Source organism: Quercus suber, unplaced genomic scaffold (assembly GCF_002906115.3).
Source record: "Quercus suber isolate HL8 unplaced genomic scaffold, Cork oak 2.0 scaffold_110, whole genome shotgun sequence".
Taxonomy (NCBI): domain Eukaryota; kingdom Viridiplantae; phylum Streptophyta; class Magnoliopsida; order Fagales; family Fagaceae; genus Quercus; species Quercus suber.
In genome coordinates this window covers 1,154,386-1,177,605 of record NW_027069575.1, presented here as the reverse complement: position 1 = coordinate 1,177,605, position 23,220 = coordinate 1,154,386, and the positions used below count along the sequence as shown (strand labels likewise).

The following is a 23,220-nucleotide window of genomic DNA, read 5'->3' as shown; positions in this document are numbered from 1 at the left end:
TTGTCAGGAAAGGTCTTTAAGAGTCAACAAGCTCCTTCAATTAGTAGGGCTCTATCAATTTGATTATTGAAAATGTTATTCTTCATAAGATGAACAACAATATTTGCATCTAGTTCACTATGGATAAAGGTTGTCCTAAGCTATACCGGTAGAAGAAGTCCATCTTTTAGAGCCCCCAAAGCCCCCAAAGCTTAGCAACCTCAAGATTTTTAGACCCGGACCGTTCATTGAACCGTAAAAGGGAGAAGTTCAAGGTTTTTGAGATCGAACCGAGGTCAAACCGGGGTCGAACTGTGATGACATTATAATTAATTTAATAATGAATTAAAGCCTAAATATAGATATTAAATTTATAAAACTAGCAAAATTGACTAATATATCTATATATGTGAGGGAAATTTAATGATTTTCAAGCATATATTTAATAATTAAATAATAAAGTTAATAAAATAAAATAATAACCACGAAAACATTAAAATTTATGATTAATTTTTGAAGTAAAGTTGAATATCTTAGAAGGATTTTAATTATAATTTTTTTTTTAATTCCTTGTAAGAGATGGATAATTTAATTAAGTAGAATAAAATTGTGTTAAGTTGTTTTTATAATAAAAAAAAAAAAGGCCAAGAGGTTGGACCGCACGGTTTTTGCCACCAGTTCGTGTGGTCCAACCCTGGTTTTAGGGGTTCACGGAATTAACTAAAAATACAATTCTTTAGACTTAAAAAACCGGTTTTCATCCCGGTTTCCGATTTTCACGATTCGACCTTCCAATCCGGTTTGGTTCTAAAACCTATGAGCAACCTCACTTGTCGTTCACGTAGTTGATATAGCAAACCCTTTTATCCAGTTTCATTCACTGTTTCTAGAAGCACTCCACCCTTGACAAGGCCTGGATTTTTAAACATGGAGCCATATGTGTTAAGTTTGATCAAGCCTTCCAAAGGTTTTAAAAAACATGTTTAAATTACAGAATTAAATAAATGTTTAAATATTAATTACTAAAAATGCATATAAATATCTACTAAAAAAAAACTATTAATTTGAGAATTTTGAATATTAGTTAAGATCTAACAAGGTTTGTAAATTGAGTTGTTTATGAACAACTTGGGCTTGACTCAAAAAAGAACTTGTTTATATTTATTTATTTAGCAAATGAGTCAAGCTCAAGCCTACTCAACTTTTAAACAAGTCAAGCTCAAATGTAATGGCTTGTTTTTGTGTGTGTGTGTGTATATATAAAGAGTATGAGACTCAATTTAAGTATATAATATTGTATATATTTATATTATACATCTATAAAAAATATACTTATAAAGATTTGATATTGGATTGTGCAAGTTTGATTATAAGTTCATAAGATATTAAACTATTATTTTTAATTTGTTGATAATATAAATAATCCATTTCGTAATAAAAACTATATTTTACTTTTAATAATACAAGTTTGTTGAATTTAATTTTTATAAGTTCACGAAAATCATTCTATCTAATAATTTAAATGCTTTTGTTTCAACTATAATTTAGTTATTAATTAGTAACTTAGACTTATGAAAAGGTAAAGATTTTGGTTGTGGTGTTTACTAAATATGGGAAGATAATAATTCAATCAACTTGTTCTAGAAAAAACTTGACAAGAAAATAAACTAAGTTTGAATATATAATATAGATTGGTAACAATAAACCCAAGCCTTACTCGTATTTATAGTTATGTTATTAAATGAACAATTTTGAACTTTTAGTACTCCACTTTTTTATAACCCTAATCTCAACAAAATTAACATATAGTTTCTCCAACGTTTATAATTACAACAGTAATTTTAGAATCAGAAAATATTTCACAGTAAAGTTTTTATGGTAATATTTCACTATCCATTAATCATCAATTTTAATAAACTTTTTACAAGAAATTAAAAAAAAAAAATTAGTTATGTAAGGGTAGGTTTTGATTCTTAAGCCCAAAAGGTAGAAGGATTTAGGCCCAAAGAGCCCAACACAATGAATTTTTAGAGAGTGGGCTAAAAACTAGGTTTCGGTGAGTTGGACAATACCCATAATGAATATAAGATTGAAATAAAACAAAGAAAAATAGGTTTTATGTGAAGAAATCCTTCCTCGGCAAGTCCGAGGAGAGTAATTCTGGAGTATATTCTTCTTAAACTTGACTACAATTTCAGTTCTTTGTGTTATAGTCATTTTCAGATTCTCCGATGAACTCCCCCTATCCCCGAAGGATCTCTCACATTATATAGCCTCTTTTGCCTGATCTTGGCTCTCCATTTGTTGATTATGCAAGCCACTACTTGAGTGCTTGTCCCATCAAACGCCTTCCCAAGTCTTCTGTGAGTTGCAGTAACCAAGACAGCACTGTTCAGGAGTCTTCTCCACATAAATGCGACTAGGGTGATTGGTGAGGTGCATTAAATGTGGTGGCAGCTACCATCCCTCTAATCATGTTGGGGCTAACCCCCTCTCTGAAGCTCTTCCTCAACAGTGTGGCCCCCTCTGGTAATGTGTCATTGACGTAGCCATGGCTCGCCTTTCCAGCCTTACCATCCGAGTGTATGGACTCCTCGGAATTGTATTGGCCTCCTCGGCCTTAGGTATGACACGTGACATGATTACCTTATTAAATTTTTGTACCCCACAATAGCCCCTCAAAACTCCGGTTTTTCTCTTTTATCTGAGGAGAAAAATGGGGTTTTGATCCTAAGTGATTGGCTCTACACGTGCCTTTATTTTTCCCATGCGAGAACGTCACTACGCATGCCCTATAACCATTCCTAATGCTTCGGAGTCTATAACGTCTCATTAAATGCTCCATACGACATCTTGTCTCCCACGTTCTATGATGAGATAAAGATCCTACGGCTGATATTTTTCCTCGAAATTTGGGGTGGGGTAACTCCCACCCAACTTCGCCTCCTATATAAGGCACTTAGGGAATTCATTTCTCCCACTTTTCAAATCTTCAAACTTTCAAGAAGCTCCTGAAGTGACCCTTGCCCTTATTTTCATAAGTTCCCTTATTCTTAGGTTTCTCTTCTCCTCGACCAGTTTCCTCAGCCTTATGTTTTCTGATTCTTTCCCTTTTCCTTAATCTGCTTAGATAGGTAGGTTTGCTCATTTAGTAGATACCCCCACAGGTATGGAGGGGTTTAGGGCCTTATATCACATTCTCTAGGATGTCTTCTTGCGGTATTGCCCTCTGGGTGGGGGGGATGCCCTCAAAAAGGAAGGGGAGGTCGTTATTCCCATGATTGCCTTCATAGAAGGGGGAATGAGGGGCCCTTGGGTAGAGTGACCAAGGACTACTTAGTCACCCATAGGATCTACCCTCACTAATATGTGCCTAACCTTTTTAGAGTCTTAGGTAGTGTAGACGCTCTTAACGAGCAAATGGGATTATGCCTCACCTAGCATGACGTTGTCTGGATGTACAAGTGTCATCTGCTTGCAGACTCTAGCTACTATCTTAAGTCTAAGACTTCTGACGTTAGGCTCATCTCGTGTCTCCCTAAATCCAATAAGGGCATAAAAGATGACTTTCTAATCGTTTCAGGTGAATGGCATGACGGTCTTCACTGCCCAACCCAGGAGGGAGTACCAGGTAGGGTACCCTAGGTTTAGGTCTTCTAACAAGGGAATTAGTTTTATAGTTTGCTTCTTTCCTCATTCCTTTACTGTTTTGTTTCCTTCTGACTAATGACTCGTTTTTCTAACTATGGTTTTGCTTCTCAGCTGTTTTCTGCAGATAAAAGATACATGGCTCCCAATCTCAACTTTGTCAATGTTCTAGATCTCAACAGGGTGCTGAGATCCAAGGTGTTTGTAAGCGAGGATAAACAACTAAGAGCTGTCCACCTTATCCTCGTCTTTAATCCCTATCCGATCAGTTTCAAGACATGGGCAATGCGATCAAAGCAGGTGATCCTTGACTAGCTCAGATTGACGTTTTGATGCCTGGATTCCTAGCTTGAGAAGGCATCGTGCAAGTCGAGCTGCCCTCCCATTGTTTTCCTTGGGAAGAAGCAATTTTTAGAGAAGAGACAGCTTCCTCGCGCCTATCACTCGAGGCTAAGATAGACCAATTTCAGCTCGAGGAAGGAAGAGGAGCAAAAAGAGCCTGTGATTCAGGTCTCGGACTCGAAAGACGAGCTTGACAGATTTTTAGGCGTTCGCACTTCCGAACTCGTCATTGTGTGCATAGCCAGCGATTTAGAGGAAGAAAAAGAAGAAGAAGAAATGCCGCTAGAGAGGAAGAAGGGTCTCCATGAACTCCTTATGGGTAGGGCTAAGGGGTCGGCACCCAAAGACACTTCGGGGTCTCATCTCCCTTCTATTCTTCCTCCTCCTCCCCCTCCTTCAGTTAACCCTTCGTGCCTGCCAATCTGAAAAAAAGAAAGAAGGACAAGGAGGTGGTCGAGAAGGGGGAGTTATTCCCTCATAATGAGGAAGTTCCTTCACCATGCCATGGAACTCCACCATCAGGGAATTCTAGAGAGGGAATGCCCACTACCTTGCCGACGCTTTAAAGCAGCCCCTCCTGTTGCCAAAGGATATGGCTGCTCTGAAGAATGTGAGGCAGCAGGACCTCTTTCTGTCCTGAAGAGGGACTTGGCCTTGGTAAGCTTCTTAACACTCCTTAATAACCCCATGCTAGGTTATCTTTTCCTTATTTGATAAAGCATTCCTCTGTTGTTTTTTGTGTAAGCCATATAGAAGGTCTTTATGGCCAAGGAATGGGTGAAAGCTGCTCCAAACGAGGCCAGGCTCGTGGACAATCTATGCGCTGAGACTAGCAAAGTTTTGGGCATCGCCGAGTAGAAGAATAAAAAGCTCGGCACGAAGCTGGTTGCTGAAGAGAGGGGGAGGAGGAGCGTTGAGTTTGGCCTTAAGAATGCTCAGGATCAAGCTCAAAAGCAACGCAAGAAGCTCCACTACGCTGAAATAGAGCTAGTCACAGCCAAACAAAAAGTCATGGATCTGAAGGCGAAGCTAGAGAAGGCCAAGGAGGTTGCTCGGGCATCTAAGGCAGCTGCGGATGCTTCGAAGCAAAAGTTCTATGATCTCGGGGTGCAAGTGATCGAGGCTCGCCTGACTGAGGAGTTGGCTGAGGTCTGTAGGGATTATTGCCAAGAGGTGTGGACTGAGGCGCTGAACCTGGCTAGAGTTCCTGCTGCCTCGGAGTGAAGGAGGGCTGAAAACGTTTATTACCCACCAGACCTCCAAGAGGCTTCTGCAGCACTTCTAGGCCCTGGAGCAGATGCGGCCCCTGCAATAACTACCCCTGAGCAGCTTCCAAGCACCCAGGCCCTTCTTCCCTTTCTTGAGACCTTCAAAGGGCCTGGCAAGGCTGGTGACCAAGGCCAAAGGGTGGAAGTGGCCAAGGGCAAGGAAGCTAAAGTTTTGCCAGAGGCTAAAGGCCCAGAGGCTGACTGAGGTAAGGAAGCTGCTCCCAAGATAAAGGGATTTGAGTCGGTCAAGCCTCAAGCCATGGCCTAGGAGAAGAAGGCTAGCTTGGGCAAAGTTGCAGATCCTCTTGTCTCCCAACCAACCAGCAAAGAAGACCTTCCTCTAGCCAAGGCTTAGCTTAGGATTTTTTTTTTTTTTTTTTTTTTCTTCTTCTTCTTCTTTTTTTTTTTTTTTTTTTTTTTTTTTTTTTTTTTTTCTTCTTCTTCTTCTTCTTTTTTTTTTTTTTTTTTTTTTGGGTACTTTTCTTTTGTTGTGGCAGTTTGCCACTATTTATGATGTATCGTTCTTTTATTCAATGAAAAGACATTAACCTTTGCTTTATGAACCTTTGTTTTTCCTGCAATATTTACCTCTTATTGGCTGTAGTTACTGTTTTGTCCTTTGCTGAAAGGTTAGATTGATGATGCTTCTGAGGGTGAACACCCATACTTTAACAAAAGCTAATAGTAATGATTCGTTATTAATTCAAATGAATTAAGCCCATGTAAACAGTGAGAAAGATAACTATTGGTGCTAAAAACTGTATAATCAACAGGAATGTCTAAGTCTTTAGAGACAAGCAAAATACTTAGTAGAAAAAAGGGGTGTTTGAGGTCTCTCATTTTAAGAGTACCTTATGAATGTACCTTCAAAATCCTTTAACCAAAACCCAGAGTGAGACCTCGTTTTCTAATGATGATGCATATGCCAAGGTCCCATTCTTGGTGAAATTGAGAAGTGTTATTTTACTCAAGGCATGTGGTTCGAGGGACCAAGTATGGCCGAGACTCTATTTAACACATTAATATTTTCTTAAGAAATATTAATTTACTCAAGGCATGTGGTCTGAGGGGCCAGACATGGCCATGGTTCTGTTTAATACCTAATCAAGCAATTAAGAATATTAATTTACCCAGGGTATGTGGTCTGAGAAACCAGGCATGACCAAGATTTTATTTAATATTCAAACAAGGAACTAAAAATATTAATTTACTTAAGGTACGTGGTCCAAGGAACCAGGCATGACCAAGGTTTTGTTTAATATTGAAACAAGTAATATTAATTTACCCAAGGTATGTGATTCGAGGAACCAGGCATGACCAAGGTTCTGTTTAATATTCAAACAAGTAATCAGAAATATTAATTTACTCAAGGTATGTGGTCTGAGGAACTAGACATGACTAATGTTCTGTTTAATATTCAAACAAGTAACCAACATTACACATAACTTTAACAAAAACATGGCATATTTGCCTTTCATTAATAATAATACATTCGCAGGTTATTTACATTCTAGGGGCGTGATACAACATTTTCATCTTAGTTTTTTAGGAAGTATGCACCTGTACTAACTACTAAGGTGATATGGTATAAGCCTTCCCAATTGGGCCTTAACTTTCCCCATACTGGGTTTTTTGCAGTACCTACAACCTTTCTTAATACCAAGTCCACAGGGGCTAACAGTCTTGACTTCATGCTTGAGTCGTACCCCTGTTTGAGTTTCTACTAATAATACGCTAATTGAACCGTGACACTTTCTTTCTGTTCTTCAATTAAATCCAGACTCTTTTCTAGTAAGTTGTCGTTGCTGTCTAGAATGAATAAGCTTGTCCTCAGCGTTGGGAATCTAGTCTCAAAAGAAATCACAACCTTGGCTCCATAGGTCATTGAAAAATGTGTCTCCCCTTTTGACCTATAAGGGGTAATCTGATATGTCCAAAGAATGTGTGGCAACTCTTCCACCTATTTACCATTTTCATCATCCAACCTCTTCTTGAGTCCACTCACTATGACCTTATTGACAGTCTTGGCCTGTTCATTCCCTTGTGGATAAGTCGGGGTGGAGTACCTATTCTTAATGCCCAATTCACAACAATACCTCCTAAAGGTTTTACTATCAAACTAAAGACTATTGTCCGAGATGAGGGTATGAGGGATCCCAAACTGAGTGACAATATTTTTCCACACAAATCTCCTGGCATCCACGTCCCTGATATTTGCCAGTGACTCAGTTTCAACCCACTTGGTGAAGTAATTCGTGCTAACCAATAGCCATCTCCTATTCCCTGCTGCCTTAGGGAAAAGCCTTACAATATTCTAGCCCCATTGAGCAAAAGTCCAAGGGCTAGATAGAGGATTGAGAACACCCCCTGGTTGATGAATATTTGGAGCAAATTCTGATATTGGTCACACTTTTTCACATATTCTTGTGCTTCCTTTTGCATATTTGGCCACCAATACCATTGAGTAAGGGCCCTGTGAGACAGTGATTAGCCCCATGTATGACTTCTATCAATCCCTTCGTATAACTCTTTTAAGAATGGTTCCACTGTCTCAGGATGGACGCATAGCATATAGGGCCCAGAAGAAGAGCGCTTGTATAACTTTTAATCCTCAGATAAGCAAAAATGATGAGCTTTTCTCCACACTTTATCAGCTTCCCCTTTCTCCTCAGGTAAGATGTCATCCCTAAGAAACAACACAATAGGATCCATCTAACTAGGTCACACCCTATTGATGAATATGGACCTTCTCTCTCTCTCCATCTCAGTGGGCCTACACAAATCCTCAACCAGGATAACTTGAGGTAAGTTCTGCGCCGACGAGGTTGCGAGAGTGGTAAAAGAGTCTGCATGCGTGTTTCTGCTTCTAGGGATTTCTTGTAAGGTGAAAGGCCCGAACCCTGATTGTAGGTGCCGAACCTGATTTAAATACTCTTGCATTCTCGAATCTCTAGCCTCCAATTCTCCTGTCACCTAGCCTACAACCAACCTCGAATATGAGAATAACACCATTGCTCTTCCTCCCATCTTCTGAACCATAGTCATTCCTGCCAACAAAGCCTCATACTTGGCCTCATTGTTCGTGGCCGAAAAACCCAACCTTAAGGATTTCTCAATAACCACCCCTTTAAGAGATACCACAGCTAGCCCCACTCCAGATCCCTTTTGATTCGCTGCCCCGTCAACGTACACCTTCCAGGTTGAAGGCCCTTGCATAGAGACCACGCCAACTAATTTTCCATCCATGCATTGCTCTTCCTTGTCCTCTCCCATTGGAGACTCAGTAAACTCGACCACCAAATCCGTAAGGAGTTGGCCCTTAATGGAAGTACGGGGCATATACTTGATATCAAAAACTCTCAGGATCGTTCCCCATTTTGCAATCCTCCCTGTGTAGTTAGCCCTTTGAAGCAAATGATTGAAGATAAAGTTAGGTGAGAACCACAACAATGTGAGCCTGGAAGTAATAAGGGAGCTTTTGTGTAGCATGCACCACTGGCAAAATGGCTTTCTCCAATGGTAGATAACGAACCTCTGCCTCATGCAACAAGTTGCTCACATAATAGACCGGTCTCTGCACACCATCGTTAACCCATATTAATACCAAGCTCACCGCATGTGGGGCTACAGCAACATAAGTAAATAGCACTTCCTCCACCTTGAGCTTGGACATAATGGGTGGCCGAGAAAGATATTCTTTTAACTACTAGAAGCCTAAGGCATAATCTTCGGTTCACTCAAACCCCTTCCACTTATGTAATAACTGGAAGAAGAGCCTGCACCTGTCTACTGATCGCGAAATGAATTGGTTCAAAACGACAGTTATTCTTGTCAACTTCTGGACCTTTTTAGAGTTTCGAGGAGGTTGTAGGTTGCTAATTGCTCTAATCTGGTTAAGGTTGACCTCAATTTTACAATGAGTAACCATATAACCCAAAAACTTGCCAGAGCCAATGTCGAAAGAACACTTAGAAGCATTAAGGCGCAATTTGTGTTTCCTTAATATCTCAAAAATATCCCCGAGGTCATTTACGTGCTCAGACTCCACTTTACTCTTTACTACCATATCATCTATATAGATCTAGATATTTTTGCCCAGTTGAGGTTCAAACATCCTGGTCATTATCCTCTGATAAGTAGACCCTGCATTCTTCAATTCAAAATGCATCACTTTGTAATGATAATTCCCAGTAGGCATAACTAAAACTGTTTTCTCTTGATCATCCAGAGCCAATGGTATTTAATGATATCCTTGGGGCAAGCTTTATTTAAATCTGTGAAGTCTACACATACTCGCCACTTCTTACTTTTCTTCCTCACTACCACTATATTGGCTAACCATTTAAGGTAAAAAAACTTCCTTTATGGCGTCGGCCTGTTTGAGCTTAACCGCCTCCTCCTTGACAACATCAGAATGTTCCTTAGATGAACACCGAGGTAGTTGATTTTTGGGGAGGATGACGAAGGGGTTGATGTTTAGATGATGGCAAATAAAATTTGGGTCAACTCCAGAAGTTTTGTAAGCACTCCAAGCAAATACATCAATATTTCTCTTAAGAAATCCTATTAGCTCTTCCTTCTCCTAAGGAGGCAACTGAACTCCAACCTGGAAGAACTTTCCTTCATCATCAACAATAATGACCTTTTCTAACTCCTCACACCTTGCCTCTTCTACCACCACGTCCGTAGACCACATTGGCACCCTTGATTGCTATAAACCCTACTCAGTAGAAGCTGAGGGCTTACCTCTAGTCTGATGTCTGATAGCATTTACCAAGCACTGCCTGGCCATAGACTGGCTTCCAACTAGCTCCTCGACCTAATCCCCTGATGGATACTTCACTTTTAAGTGTAGGGTAGAGGACACAGCCCCTATGGCATGAAGCCAAGGTTTTGCCACAATAGTAGTATAAGGGGAGTATGCATCTACCGATGAAGTTCACTTCCACGATCTCTAACCCTACCTGAACGAGTAGTCTGATTTGGCCCTTCGAAAAGACAGTCTTCCCATCAAACCCTATTAGAGGAGAGTCATAGCAGGCCAGGTCCTTGGGCCTCAGGTTCAGCCCTTTAAATAGGTTGGTGTACATGATCTCTACATCGCTACCCAGATCCATCAACACTCTTTTCACATCATACCCTCTAATCCTGAGAGTAACTACCAAGGTATCATCATGTGGCTACAAGGTTCCAACTTTATCCTCGGAAAAGTTCAAAACTGGTCGGGCCACCACTCTACCTTTCTTCAAATCTAGGGGCGAGTCCTCTGTAGACAGCTGAGCTATAGACATCACCCTAGATGGCTAAGAGCCAGTCCTTCCTAGAGCGGCAAGAATGACACTAATTGTACCTTTTGTTGAAGCATCTCTCTGAGCTCCCAACCCTGGCTGTCCACCCTGTCCGTTGAGTTGATACAGGAATTGCTTCAATTTCCCACTCTTAACCAATTGTACCAAATGACTTCACAACGTCCTACAGTCCTCTGTAGTGTGCCCCCACTCTTGGTGGTATTGGCAGTGAAGGCTCTGGTTACGCCTAGTGGGGTCTCCCCCCATCTTGTTTGACCATTTAAAGTACGGCTCACTCTTAACTTTTTCCAAAATTTGATGCACAAGATCTCAGAACACAGTGCTAACCACTTGAGTAGCAATAAGTCTAGATTGCCCAATAAAATCTCTCTTATGTCAGTTGTTGTTGTATCTATCTGACCTAACATCCCTTCTATCCTGTGGGACCACCATAGCTTTCCATTTCCCTTGTTGTTGGTCATCTTCGACCCGTTTATACTCGTCAATGCGGTCCATGAGCTAACGTACATTCCTAACAGGCTTCCTTGTCAAAGATTTTCTCAAATCATACTCAATAGGTAGGCCGACCTTTAAAGTCCTTATAGCCACATCGTCGAAGTTCTCATCTATCTTATTAAACATTTCCCAGTACTTGTCAAGATACGTTTTCAAGGTTTCCCCTTCTCGCATAGTCATAGATAATAGGGAGTTTAAAGGCCGAGAAACTCTGCTGCAAGTAACAAAACGAGCCCCAAACGCCCTAGTAAGCTCCTTAAAGGAGTTAATAGAACCTTCTTGCAAACCATCAAACCATCTCATCGCCATAGGCCTCAAACTGGATGGGAACACCTTGCACATCAAAGTCTCATTCTTTAAGTGAACAGCCATTCTCTGATTGAAGTGGTTAACATGTTCCACAGGGTCCGTTTTGCCATTATACATAGTTAATGTTGGCTGAGTAAAACCTTCAATCCTACGAGTGAAAGGAGATTTAGAGATCTGGCGAAGAGCCATGCTCATAGCAACGTTGCCCAAACCTTTATGAGATGGACTTATTCCTACACTTATGACAGCGATCCTCATCATACGAAAAAGACTCACTAGGAGGAGTCTTTGACCTAGGCCTATAGCTATCATCCCCATTGTCATCAGAAGAAGGGTAAAAGCTTGAAGGAGTTTTTCTCCGTCGCTTATGGCGTAACCTCCTCCGCAGATGGTCAACCTCCAACTGCATACTTCTAGTATTCTCTTCATGAGAGATGTGACTCCTACTTCAAGACTGGCTCCTGCTAGTTTGAGTAGTATGTATACTAACTTCATGATCTCTCCTGCGTTCAAGGTTAAGGAAATGATCTTGGCACTAGGATTCCTGGTTCGAACCTGAACCCACCATAGCTAAACGTTGATCTCGCTAAAACTCAAGTATTCCCATAGGCGGTGCCAATTGAAAGGGCAGGTTTTGATTCCTAAGCCCAAAAGGTAAAAGGATTCAAGTCCAAAGAGTCCAACACAATGAATTTTTAGAGAGTGGGCTGAAACTAGGTTTCGGTGAGTTGGACAACGCCCATAATGAATTTAAGATTGAAATAAAATAAAGGAAAATAGGTTTTATGTGAAGAAATCATTCCTCGGCAAAGTCCGAGGAGAGTAGTTCTGGAGTATATTCTTCTTAAACTTGATTACAATTTCAATTCTTTGTGTTATAGTCGTTTTCAAATTCTCCGATGAACTCCCCCTATCCCTTGAGGATCTCTCACATTATATAGCCTCTTTTGGCTAATTTTGGCCCTCTATTTGTTGATTATGCAGGCCACTACTCGAGTGTTTGTCCCATCAGACGCTCTCCCAAGTCTTCTGTGAGTTGCGGCAACCAAAACAACACTGTTTAGAGGTCTTCTCTACATAAATGCAGTCATTGTGTTTTGTGAGGTGCATTAAATGTGGTAACAGCTACCATCCCTACAATCACATTAGGGCTAATCCCCTCTCTGAAGCTCTTCCTCTATAGTATGGCTTCCTCTGGTAATGTGCCATTGATGTGGCCTTACCATCCGAGTGTATGAACTCTTCAAAACTGTATTGGCCTCTTTGGCCTTGAATAAGACAAGTGACATGATTACCTTATTAAATTTTTATACTCCACAAGTTAACTTTTTTTTTTTTTTCTTATAAAAGTTTATTAAAATAGTTTATTAATTATTGATACCCTAAGTATGTCCCTAAATATATCCGTTAGGAAAATTCATTAGGAAAAAAGTGTAAATGATGAACCTATCACCTATGCAATCAATAACAAGTCAGCCGCCTACATGTTATGGTGTAGCGTTACTAACCATGCGTCGAGGTGGATAAGTAAGCGTATCACTCAAAATGCGTAATTGAATAAAAAACTAAATCAATCCCGCAAAGTTCAATCATTGAAAATGACAAAGAGCTGACAAATGATATGGGTTGGGATGACAAATGATAAAACTTTTCAGTACTCAAAAACCCTTCCTCTAGCCTTGCAGTCAGGTTTAATTGTGTGACCAATGACCACCAAAAGTTTCAGAAATAGGAAAAAAAAAGGGTGTTAATTTTTTCCCCTATTCTGATTTCTGATTAATCTTTTAATTTCCTTTTTTTAAACAACTATTTGATTAAGCTTTGGTGACAATAGTTTGTAAACAAATGAAACAATGCGTGAGAAGTCTTGTAATATTGATTGGATAATTATATTTTATTTTATCAACTAATAAGGATCTTTAGGTCAATCTAGATATGTTCCAACATGCATGTACATCAACACCACCTCTATGGCTCTATCTCACAGTCACATGGAATTAAGCATCCAATAATGTTTAGAACTTTATATAACAAGTACTAATTTAACACGATCTTGCTGGAAAAGATAGGAAATGAAACAAAATCCAATGCACCTCAAAGAACAAAAGCCTAATAGTAACCCTAGCAAGTTTCCACAAATATTTCAGCCTACAGGCATTGATGTAAACTGCATATAATGTAAACTGCTTAATTCACAAAACTTAACCCAAACAGTTCTATACATAGGGTTATAAGTTTGTTTCTAATAATGCAAGAGAAAAAGCTGCTAGCTGATCAACTAAACTAAAGTCATATGAAGATGGCAAGCTGATTAAGAAAAACTAGCAAAGAAAAAAGAAAAACAAATAAATATAACATTGCTTCATTAAAGTAAAGAACCACACTTAATTTTTTTTTCCCTTCTATACTGTTTATATAATCAGTACTTCCAAGCCGAGTCTAAGAAAATACTCGCAGAGTAGAGAGCAAGGGGAGAGGACCTAAACATAGTGCTGCTTAGCCTAAAGTACAAGATCATTGATGAAGAAATTAAAAGCAGACTCAACTTTTTAGAGGGAGAAAATATCTTACACAGATCCAGAACATATATATATATATATAAGTCAGTTTATATATTAATTTTCTCCTTATGTTGGTGAACAATTTAACAGTGTTTTGCGCTAATTACCCTAATGAATTCTATCCACCACTCAGAGAACGAGTTATCTAGTGTCGGTCATCCTAGCTAAATTGCTACTTCACCTAGGGAAACTATTTAGGCGACAATAATAACCCATTTTCAGCGAAGTCTGCCTGCTAGCTTTCAATAATTTAGCTAAACCATGCAACCCTAACTCATCTGTACAAGTTCATTGACTGTAAATGTAATAATATAAAACCGACTACATTTGAGAAAATAACCTACGCAAAACACGTAGAGATCCAGTGATTTTACGAAAAATATACTTCCACTCTTTCCATTTCAGTAGCCATGTGGTAAGTAGGATCAGTCAGGTTTAAGTGATCAGAGAGAAGAGAGTCAAGAGACCAATATTAATCAATGAGCATTATATGCTTTACAATTTATAGCACAACTACGCTCCAATATAAAAGTTAGATCATTAATGAAAACAAAATAAAGAGGAGAGCAATAAATGAAGATCAAAATAAAGAGGAGCAAGTAGCTTTAAGCCTTAAGGCGCTTATAATTTATAAATGAAACAATTTTTTTTGCAGAATTTAAAAATACAACAATCCCATGCATATTTTTCTCCTTAATTTGGTGACAAGTTTTTTCAGCCACAGAGCCCTTAACTTTTTGAAGGGTTAAGATTTATCCCATTCTTCCACTCAGAGTCTGAGAGAGAGAGAGAGAGACAATGGCCCAATCTCTGATCCGCCAAAACGATCACAACAAACGGTGGGATTATCAACCTAGAGACTGACTGTTTGCCAGAACTGGAATAAACAGTAGTAAACAGACATTTTTTATTTTACAGTGAGAGCACAGAACCAAAAGACAGAATAGAGAGAAGGAACAAAGTGATCGACACAACATTCAAGAAGAAAAACAACCTTCTATTCCAAAGCATTCATGAAGAACTACCACATCTCTCGAGGTCTTCAAACAAATACAGTATATACAAACAGTTCACTAAATGATCACATTCATCCATATGGAGAGGGTGGATCCCATCACCTGTCCTTTCAGGGTCCTTTAGGTGCAGGTGCCAAGTTCCACCCCCTTCCTTTTCTTGCTTACATCACAATAGCACAGTAACCTAAGCTCCATATTAACTAGAAATTACAGCACTCGACTGAAATAGAAAAAAATGAACCAAACCAAAAGTTCAACTTTTAAAAAATAAAACTGGCTGACTGACTGATTTATAATGAGAAGTGACAAGCGTAAATGAACTTTGTCAAATCAAAGCCACCCCAACAGAGCTTAGATTTGGATAGTCCCAAGTGCCCCCTCAGTACACCTCCATGCGGGTACATTTTCCCACTATGGTTTGCTTCACCAACTTTCTGGAGCCATCCCGAGGTGGTTCAAACAATACAGGTAGAACCTGATCGGATTCACACGGAAACCCCACACTCTCAAAGTGCCTCACCAGTTCCTCCTTGCCCTGTAAACAATTTTTTCAGATCAAACCCATCAAATTTCATTCAGAGAAAGATAATGATGGTAGCGTGGAATACTCTAAAAAGGTTTCTGAGTTTTTACACAAATAGTTAGGTCTATACCTGGATTCTAGCGAGGGCTATCTGACGCTTCTTGTGTGAATTAAAATGATCCCAACTCTGCTCGTCAGTGGCAATGTAAAACTTCCACACTGCTTGTGGGTTAGTGAAGTTAACAAACGCATACCCTTTGTTAAACCCTGTACTGCAAAAAAAGAAATCAAAATCCATAGAGTAGTTACTGCATTTGAATAAACTGTAAGTTAAGGTGGGGAAGCTAATTACAATACTTGAAAGGGTCTGACATTGGACTAAAAGGGTAGCTGAATAAATGTAGCTTTCATAAATACCTGAAGTCTATAGGCAAATAGAGGAAATCATACTCTGACACAATGGGGTTTTCAAACTTATCAATCTTCTCTCGATTCGCCAACATGCAATGATGGTCCAGAAACTCCACCAACATTTCACGGCTGAGAGAGATAATGGAAATAGCTAAGCTAATTAATTATGAAATACAAGGAACATGGAATGCAGAGGGAAAATCAAGAAAATAGACAAACCCTCTTGAATATAATTGGGAATTATTGGATTAACTCATCACACACAAAATCTACCATGCGTGTTCATCCAAATCAAATTGGAAAAGAGGGATAAAAGGACCAAAAAATAGCAATACATGATTCAGAAAACCAAATTCCACCCACATGCAGAAAAATCAACAACCAAGAATTAACAAAAATCACATAGAAGTAAGCCCACAGAGAAAGAGAAAGAAGAAAATGAAATATACTTGTATTTGTTAGGTATGTTTCGAATCATAACAGTGGTTTCAACTGCACCAGATTGCACAGGAAGCACAGGAGTATAGTTTCTCTTCTTAGCCTTAACACAAAAACCCGCTTTTCGAGCAAACTTGTTCAAAGTTTCCACATTTCCAGCACGCTTATTGTTCACATTCTCACTAGGACTAGAAGTCTCAGTACTGTTACCACACTTTGGCCACCATGGCCGCCTAACCCTACCACCACCTTGCCCCCCATAGCAACGATTTCTGTATCTCTTGTGATGAACTTTTTGAGTCACCACTTTTTGCTCCACCTTGGTCTCATGGTGCACCACATGGGTTTGCTCTAAAGGCTCTGCTACAAAAGAGTTTGTTGGTTCAGTAACAGTCAATAGGTTCTTGTGTTGTGATGGAGGAAGCAAGAGAGAGGGTTGGGTACTTTGCAGGTAAAAGTTAGTATAGAAGGTTTCTGATTTTGAGAAGCTTTGAACATAAGGAGTGCAGTAGTAAAAGTTTGTGTTTGGAGATGAGAGATAGTAATAATGAGGAGTGCTTAGAGAGGGACAAGGGATAAGAAGCTGGGGATTCTGTAGAGGGAAGAATTCTGGTGCGTTTGGGTTCAAAGGAGAAATCCAACTAGCCATGAGAGCTGTGGAGAAATGCTTGCAATATGCGAGAAGGAAGGAAGGAGCTTGGTTACTAGTTACTTCCTTTGAAGCCACAAACTCTAGAACCTTCAAGCATTCTAGGCAGCAAGAAGGAAGAATCGACCTTATTTATATTATGTAGTTATGTACATAACTACATATATTTAGGGGAAGACAGGTTGAGGTAGAGAGGCGTGAGATGGGCACTACGCATGGTGGTCTTAAAAAGTGATCCTAGAGGCATGTATGTACAGTCACAGATGCTGAACTCAATCAATTGAGGGCCAAATTGGCCAAATAGCACCAATTTTAGCAATATTTTAAGGAAACAAAAAAAAAAAAAAAGACCCTCACGAAAACGAGTTTTAAGCGAGTACCGGCTTCACTATTTAGCGTGCCCCGCAAGTTTGTAATTCGAGTTCTAAGAGAGCTCATCAGTCTATGTATAGAGTATAGTCTAATTTAAAAAGAAGTTCAAATTTTATATATTTTAAGTAAAAAAAATACTTACATTAAAGAGGGTAAAAATATGTAAAATTGTGTAAATATTTCCACAAGCTACAGTAACTATGTATATTTACATGGTTACTGTAGATCGTTTATAATTATTTTATTAATTTTTTCTCTCTTTTGTCTATGTTGGTCTCTGTTTTTCTCATTTTTTCTTTCTTTTGTCTCTGTTCCTTTTTTCCTTCTCTTGTCTCTGTTTCTTTTTTCCTTCTCTCTCACTTCTCATTCACTCTCTGCTTCAATGGGTCTGATCAACCTCTTCTTTTCTCATTCACTCTCAGTTGGTCCTCTTCGTCGGCGTCGACTTTGACTTGAATGGGTCTGATCAACTTTCACACCGATCAACCTTAGGTTTCTGCTTGAATGGGTTTGGGTTTCAGCTTGATCTGGGTTTCACTCTCTGTTGGTCCTTTTTGTCGGCGTCGACTTCGGCTTGAATGGGTCTGATCAACCTTCGCTTCGATCAACCTTGGGTTTCTGCTTGAATGGGTCTGGGTTTCAGCTTGATTTGGGTTTTGGCTCCAATCAACTATGAGAATGAGAAACAAAAAAATCACAAAGCTTGGGTTTGAGAGATCTAGGTTTCGGCTTGATGGCGGTTGGGTGATGATAACGATGGTTGGGTCTGAGAGAGAGAGAGAGAGAGAGAGAGAGAGAGAGAGAGAAGGGGGCAGTGAGAGAAAGAGGCCATGAGTGAGAAAATAATAAAAAAATGTAAAAAAAATGAATATTTTATTGAATAAATGTGTAGAATAGATAAACTGATGTAAGTGTTTTGTAAAAGTGGACGTGTAAAATAAAAAAGGTAAGTTTTTTCATGTAAAATAGACAGAAAATTTAAACGAGCTGATGTGGTTGCTCTAAAAATGTAGTACATAGTTAAATAACTTTATTAATATACTTTTTTTCTAAAATATTACTAAAATTGTGCTATTTGGTAAATTTGAACCTCAATCCATGCATAAAAAAATGATGGAAGGGAAAATATTAATATATGAAGCAAATAAGTACAATTTTTTGTATTTTGCTCCTTAATTGATTACTTTTTTTCTCCCCTAACTTTCTTTATTTTCTTTATACACCCAGCAAAGAAGTACATAATATTTCTGATTGGATTAACATAATTTTTAGCTAATTCTCCTGATAAAAAAAAAAATTATTATACATACATCAATCATAATATATAGTATCTAGTGAGTTCTAGTTAGCTCAATTGGTAAAGTCTCTAATGGTTGTATAAGAGATTTGGGGTTAAATCCCCGCCTACACCAAAAACTGATTGGTGTCTTGATATAATGTTAAAGAATTATCATCAAAAGCAGACACTATAGGTTGAAATTCTCTCTCTAAAAAAAAAAAATATAGTGATAGGCCAAAAAAACGTATTGACCCCTTGTGATGAATTAACCAATTAATTAGATTTAATTATATGCAATGAGCATGGTAGCACAGACAAATTATCAACTAAGTTAAAGTGCAGTGAATAATAAATTTGACACAGATGATTTGTTTACGAATGAGGAAAACCACCGAGGCAAAACCCCACCGGGTGAATTTAAGGTCAATACTCTCGAGAATCCACTATTATCACAACAAGCGATTATAAGTAAAGAAATTCCAGTGCGTTATACTAACCTACAGTTGAACCCTTACCCCAATACCCAATTGGACTTGTTATGTAGTGACAATCTCTCCTTTTCAATGCACGGCTCTCAGTACGTGACTAATCAATTGCGCGGATTTAAGTACGCGACTTCAATCACCAACTAGAGAAGGTTGTTGGTTGCAAAATTCATCAGTTAATCACACAATAAAGATTGATAAGAGGCTTAGTCACAAAACCATACGGTATACAAACACAGCAGCTTCTTCACAAAAAAGATGAACTAGGGCAAATTCTGTCTCCGGTCACAATTTGCTTGAACAAAATTTGCTTAACACTTATGCAACTTGTGTCACCTTTGACGGCTCTTAAAATAATCATTTTATATGTCTAAGGTTGTGACTAAAGAAAGGCCAAACATACAATCACGGATTGAATGAAAACAGTCATGAAAAACTGAATTTTATAAATCTTGACAGATACCCTATTTGTCGAGCTGCTGTCGAGCCACGGGCTTCAACAGCTCTTCAAGGCTCAATAGAAGGCTAGCTGTCGAGATTTAATGAATATAATTTTCTACACTTGAATCTTAGACAGACTTGCATGACTTTAACACTTAAATTTGAAACAAGGTTTCTTGAAATATTAAATACATCCTAGATCTACCAAATTACAAGTAAAGTGCGTTTTGTCAAAAGATTAGTCAATTACATAAAATAGTGACATATGTTCCTAACAAGTGAATTACATATGTCCTAACATATAGTATCAATAATAATGAAAAAAAAGTATTGTGTTTTTACACTTATCATCAAGAATAATGCTAAAAATACCATGAAATTTACTATTTATCTTTATAAATTTAATGTATTACTAATAAATAATAACATTTATTACTAATTAATCAATTTGTAAGGTTTTTGTCTAAAATTTATAGTAGATTTAGTATTTTTTTTTTTAATTTCTAATTGAGTGTATTGGGAGACTATTACACCCATAAGCCCTTAATTACCTTTTAAACAATTTTAAGTTTTAGGTATATTTCATTTAAATAATCTTAAAATTTTAAAATGATTGATTTAAATATCAAAGTTTTTTAAAAATGCTTCAAAACCTTCTGTCAAAAACTTTTTTAATCCCAGATAAATATCAAGTAACCAACTAATTTGAATGAATTTTATTTCATACCTTGAGATTTAAATAAAATATTTTAAAAGCGTAAAGTTTAAAACATATATATATATATATATATATATAAATAGTAAAAGCTAATATAAAACTATCTAAAATTATATGGTACCATAATTTTTAAATGATAAATACTTGAAACTTGCTTTTCAAAAAAATTGGATTCTAATGTGATATTATAACCTTATATCACTGCGAACTTTTTTTCTTTCACGTCAAAATTTTACCTCAAACTCAAAAAAGAATTAGGAAAGAAAAATGAGAGGCAGATGTCATTTGTCCTAATCATAGTTTTAAAAATGGACTAGAGAGGTTGGTTCAACTAGGAATCAGGCACCAATTCGGTGCGATAAAAACCGGTCAAGAACTAGTAAAAACCAATAATTGAGTGCTTTTTCGGTTTTTTATTGATCCAGTTTTTAAAATTATGATCTTAATTTAATAACGAGACAATAATATATAATAAATAAGTATTGTTCTTGTAATAAATTACAAAACATATCCATATGACATATTTAGCACACCTTTAAACAAATGACCTCCCTACTAACCAAATCACTAATGCCTTTCACGAGGGGTCAAGATTTTGGCACTCCTTGTTGCAAAAAATAATGCAAGGAGATAACAAAAAGTAGTTGATTTCCTATCACATAAAGGAGGCAAAGCACTCATTTGATGATGTATTTAGCTATATAACATTTTGATTAATTATTTATATAGCTCTAGTTTTGATGATTGTTTAAGCCATAGAATATTTTGATGATTATTTAAGCCATAGAACAATTTGATGATAGTGTTCACGAAATGACTTCGCTTTGATGATGCAATCACCTATAGAACCATAGAACATTTGATTATTATTCGTTACAGTAAGTTAATATTATTGAAAGATGTGACCAATATGTTACAGAGAGGTATTTTATATTTTCTCAGCCAAAAAAAAGAAAAAAAAGAGAGAGGTATTTTATGATTTGTCACATGCAGAATAAAATATTCTATTTTACAGCCTTTTTATTTATATTAGGATAAAATATAATTTTAATTTTTCTTCCCTAATTCCTTTTTATCTTAATTTTTGCCCTAATGATGTAAAAGAAAAATTGTTGACAAGAAAGAAAAAATTTTCACATACAAACATTTTTTCTTAGGTAAGTTTTAGGTAATATTTATTTTAATTTCATAGTTTAAACTTTAGGGTTTTTGGTAGATTTCATTTTAACCTTAAACTGTCAAAATGTTTCATTTAAATCTCAAAATCTGAAATACAATTTATTTAAATCAGTTGGTCATATTTTATTTAACCTTAACAGGGGTTAACAGATTTCCTTTAAAAAAAAAATAGGGGTAATCAGAATTTGTAACAAAATGTTTAAATGAAAGTGTTTTTAAATAAAAAGTATTTCAGATTTTGAGATTTAAATTAAACATTTTGACTGTTTAAGGTTTTTTTTTTTTTGGTTAAAAGGCTTTACATTAAACAACAAAAGAAGCTACAGTTGCAGCTACAAATTGTCCACAGAGGCCAAAGTAGAGGCTACCCGCCTATAGCAGTACAAACCATTACTATCAAATACAAGTAAGTTATCTAATTCATTAGAAGGGGAAACATCAAAAATAACCAAATCCTCCCTCATATAACATCCATTCTTGGCTAAATAGTCAGCACACCTATTCGCCTCTCTAAACACATGAGCTACCCGGACCTGTGAGAGACTTGCCATAAGTGATCTGCAGTCAAGAAGCAATGGAGAAAGTTTTTTGTTAGAGCTATTAGCATTATTTATCATCTCCACAATTACCTTGGCATCAAGTTCCACTTCCAAATTACTAATTCCCAACTGAATGGCAAGAGACAACCCATCCCTCAAAGCCTACAGTTCAACCATAATACTTGTGGTGTACCCAATAGACCTCGAGTATCCCGTAATCCACACCCCATCACTATTCCTTATTAATCCTCCACCACCAACTCTACCTGGATTCCCAAGTGAAGCTCCATCCGTGTTAAGCTTATACCAACCCTGATTAGGCTGGTACCATTTAATAGGAATAACAGCCTTTGATGTAACTTGCTTGGCTTTACTTACACAGTAAAAATACTCCCTAGCTTGGCCGAGACACACCTTATCAAGCATGGTGTTTGGAATAGAGTTTTCAAACACAACTTTATTCTTGTTTTTCCACAAATTTCAAACAACAAAAAGAAAAAGAAAGCGCCAAGGAATAGACCCTTTATGCCTTACTTCGCTCAAACAATTATGTTTCAGCCAACCTTCAACATTATCAGTAAAGGAATTAATAAGAGATGGAGGGACCTCTAAATTCCTCCAAAAATTACGAGCAAATACACACTCACGGAGGACATGGACTATAGTTTCATCCTTATCTCTACACAAAGGACATACCTTGTCACAATTTATGCCTCTTCCCGCAAGAACTTCCTTTACTGGAACACTACCATGCAAACATAGCCAAAGGAAACATGTAATTCTCGGCAAAATATCTAGTTTCCAGATCCATTGTCCATGGAATAGCATGACAAGTTCCTCACCATGATTAGCCAATCAGTAAACTGAACCAACAGTGAATTCTCCATTCTTTGATAATTTCCACAACACTGTTTCCCTCCCATTTCCATGTAATTGAATTAGGACTGCCTTAAGTTTTTCTTTAATGGGCTGAGGGAGATCAAAAGAAATTAGCTCCCATTTCCAATTTTGACCACAATACAAATCCGCAACTGTCAAGTTTTGTTCTCCTTGCCTAAGAGGCCCTTCAATCATACCCCTAAGAGAATCACCATTAACCCAATTATCCATCCACACCTTTACCCCGGATCCATTCCCAATCCCCCACGAAATCCCATTTTGGAAGATAGGGAAACCCAAGCTAATGGCTTTCCAATTAGGAGACGATGGGAGTTTTTCAGGATCTCTTGATGTAATTCTTGAATGGGAGCAATATTTAT

At 37.7% G+C, this 23,220-nt stretch overlaps 2 protein-coding genes across 2 annotated transcripts; both read right to left on the bottom strand.

Annotated features, from left to right (window-relative positions):
- Positions 1-8,667: 8,667 nt before the first annotated feature.
- LOC112011839 (uncharacterized) lies at positions 8,668-11,539 on the bottom strand. The gene is made up of 2 exons (XM_024044177.1): positions 11,054-11,539; positions 8,668-8,811 (listed from the first exon to the last, which is right to left on the bottom strand). Exons 1-2 carry the CDS (start codon positions 11,537-11,539, stop codon positions 8,668-8,670), a joined length of 630 nt encoding a protein of 209 aa, XP_023899945.1.
- Positions 11,540-14,974: 3,435 nt separating this feature from the next.
- On the bottom strand, positions 14,975-16,948 carry LOC112011838 (uncharacterized). Its single transcript, XM_024044176.2, has 4 exons — positions 16,311-16,948; positions 15,868-15,990; positions 15,581-15,722; positions 14,975-15,462 (listed from the first exon to the last, which is right to left on the bottom strand). The coding sequence occupies exons 1-4, from the start codon at positions 16,946-16,948 to the stop codon at positions 15,307-15,309; spliced, it is 1,059 nt and encodes a 352-aa protein (XP_023899944.1). The 3' UTR covers positions 14,975-15,306.
- Positions 16,949-23,220: the final 6,272 nt, after the last annotated feature.

What these genes read in the sequence shown, in the direction of transcription:
- LOC112011839 (XM_024044177.1), bottom strand. Translation starts at nt 11,539, where the DNA reads ATGGCTCTTCGCCAGATCTCTAAATCTCCTTTCACTCGTAGGATTGAA. An exon ending in CAAGGAAGCCTGTTAGGAAT is followed by an intron (nt 8,812 to 11,053) that starts GTACGTTAGCTC and finishes GATGGTGTGCAG; the next exon opens with AGACCGGTCTATTATGTGAG.
- LOC112011838 (XM_024044176.2), bottom strand. Translation starts at nt 16,948, where the DNA reads ATGGCTAGTTGGATTTCTCCTTTGAACCCAAACGCACCAGAATTCTTC. An exon ending in AACATACCTAACAAATACAA is followed by an intron (nt 15,991 to 16,310) that starts GTATATTTCATT and finishes TATCTCTCTCAG; the next exon opens with CCGTGAAATGTTGGTGGAGT. An exon ending in TAGCCCTCGCTAGAATCCAG is followed by an intron (nt 15,463 to 15,580) that starts GTATAGACCTAA and finishes AATTGTTTACAG; the next exon opens with GGCAAGGAGGAACTGGTGAG.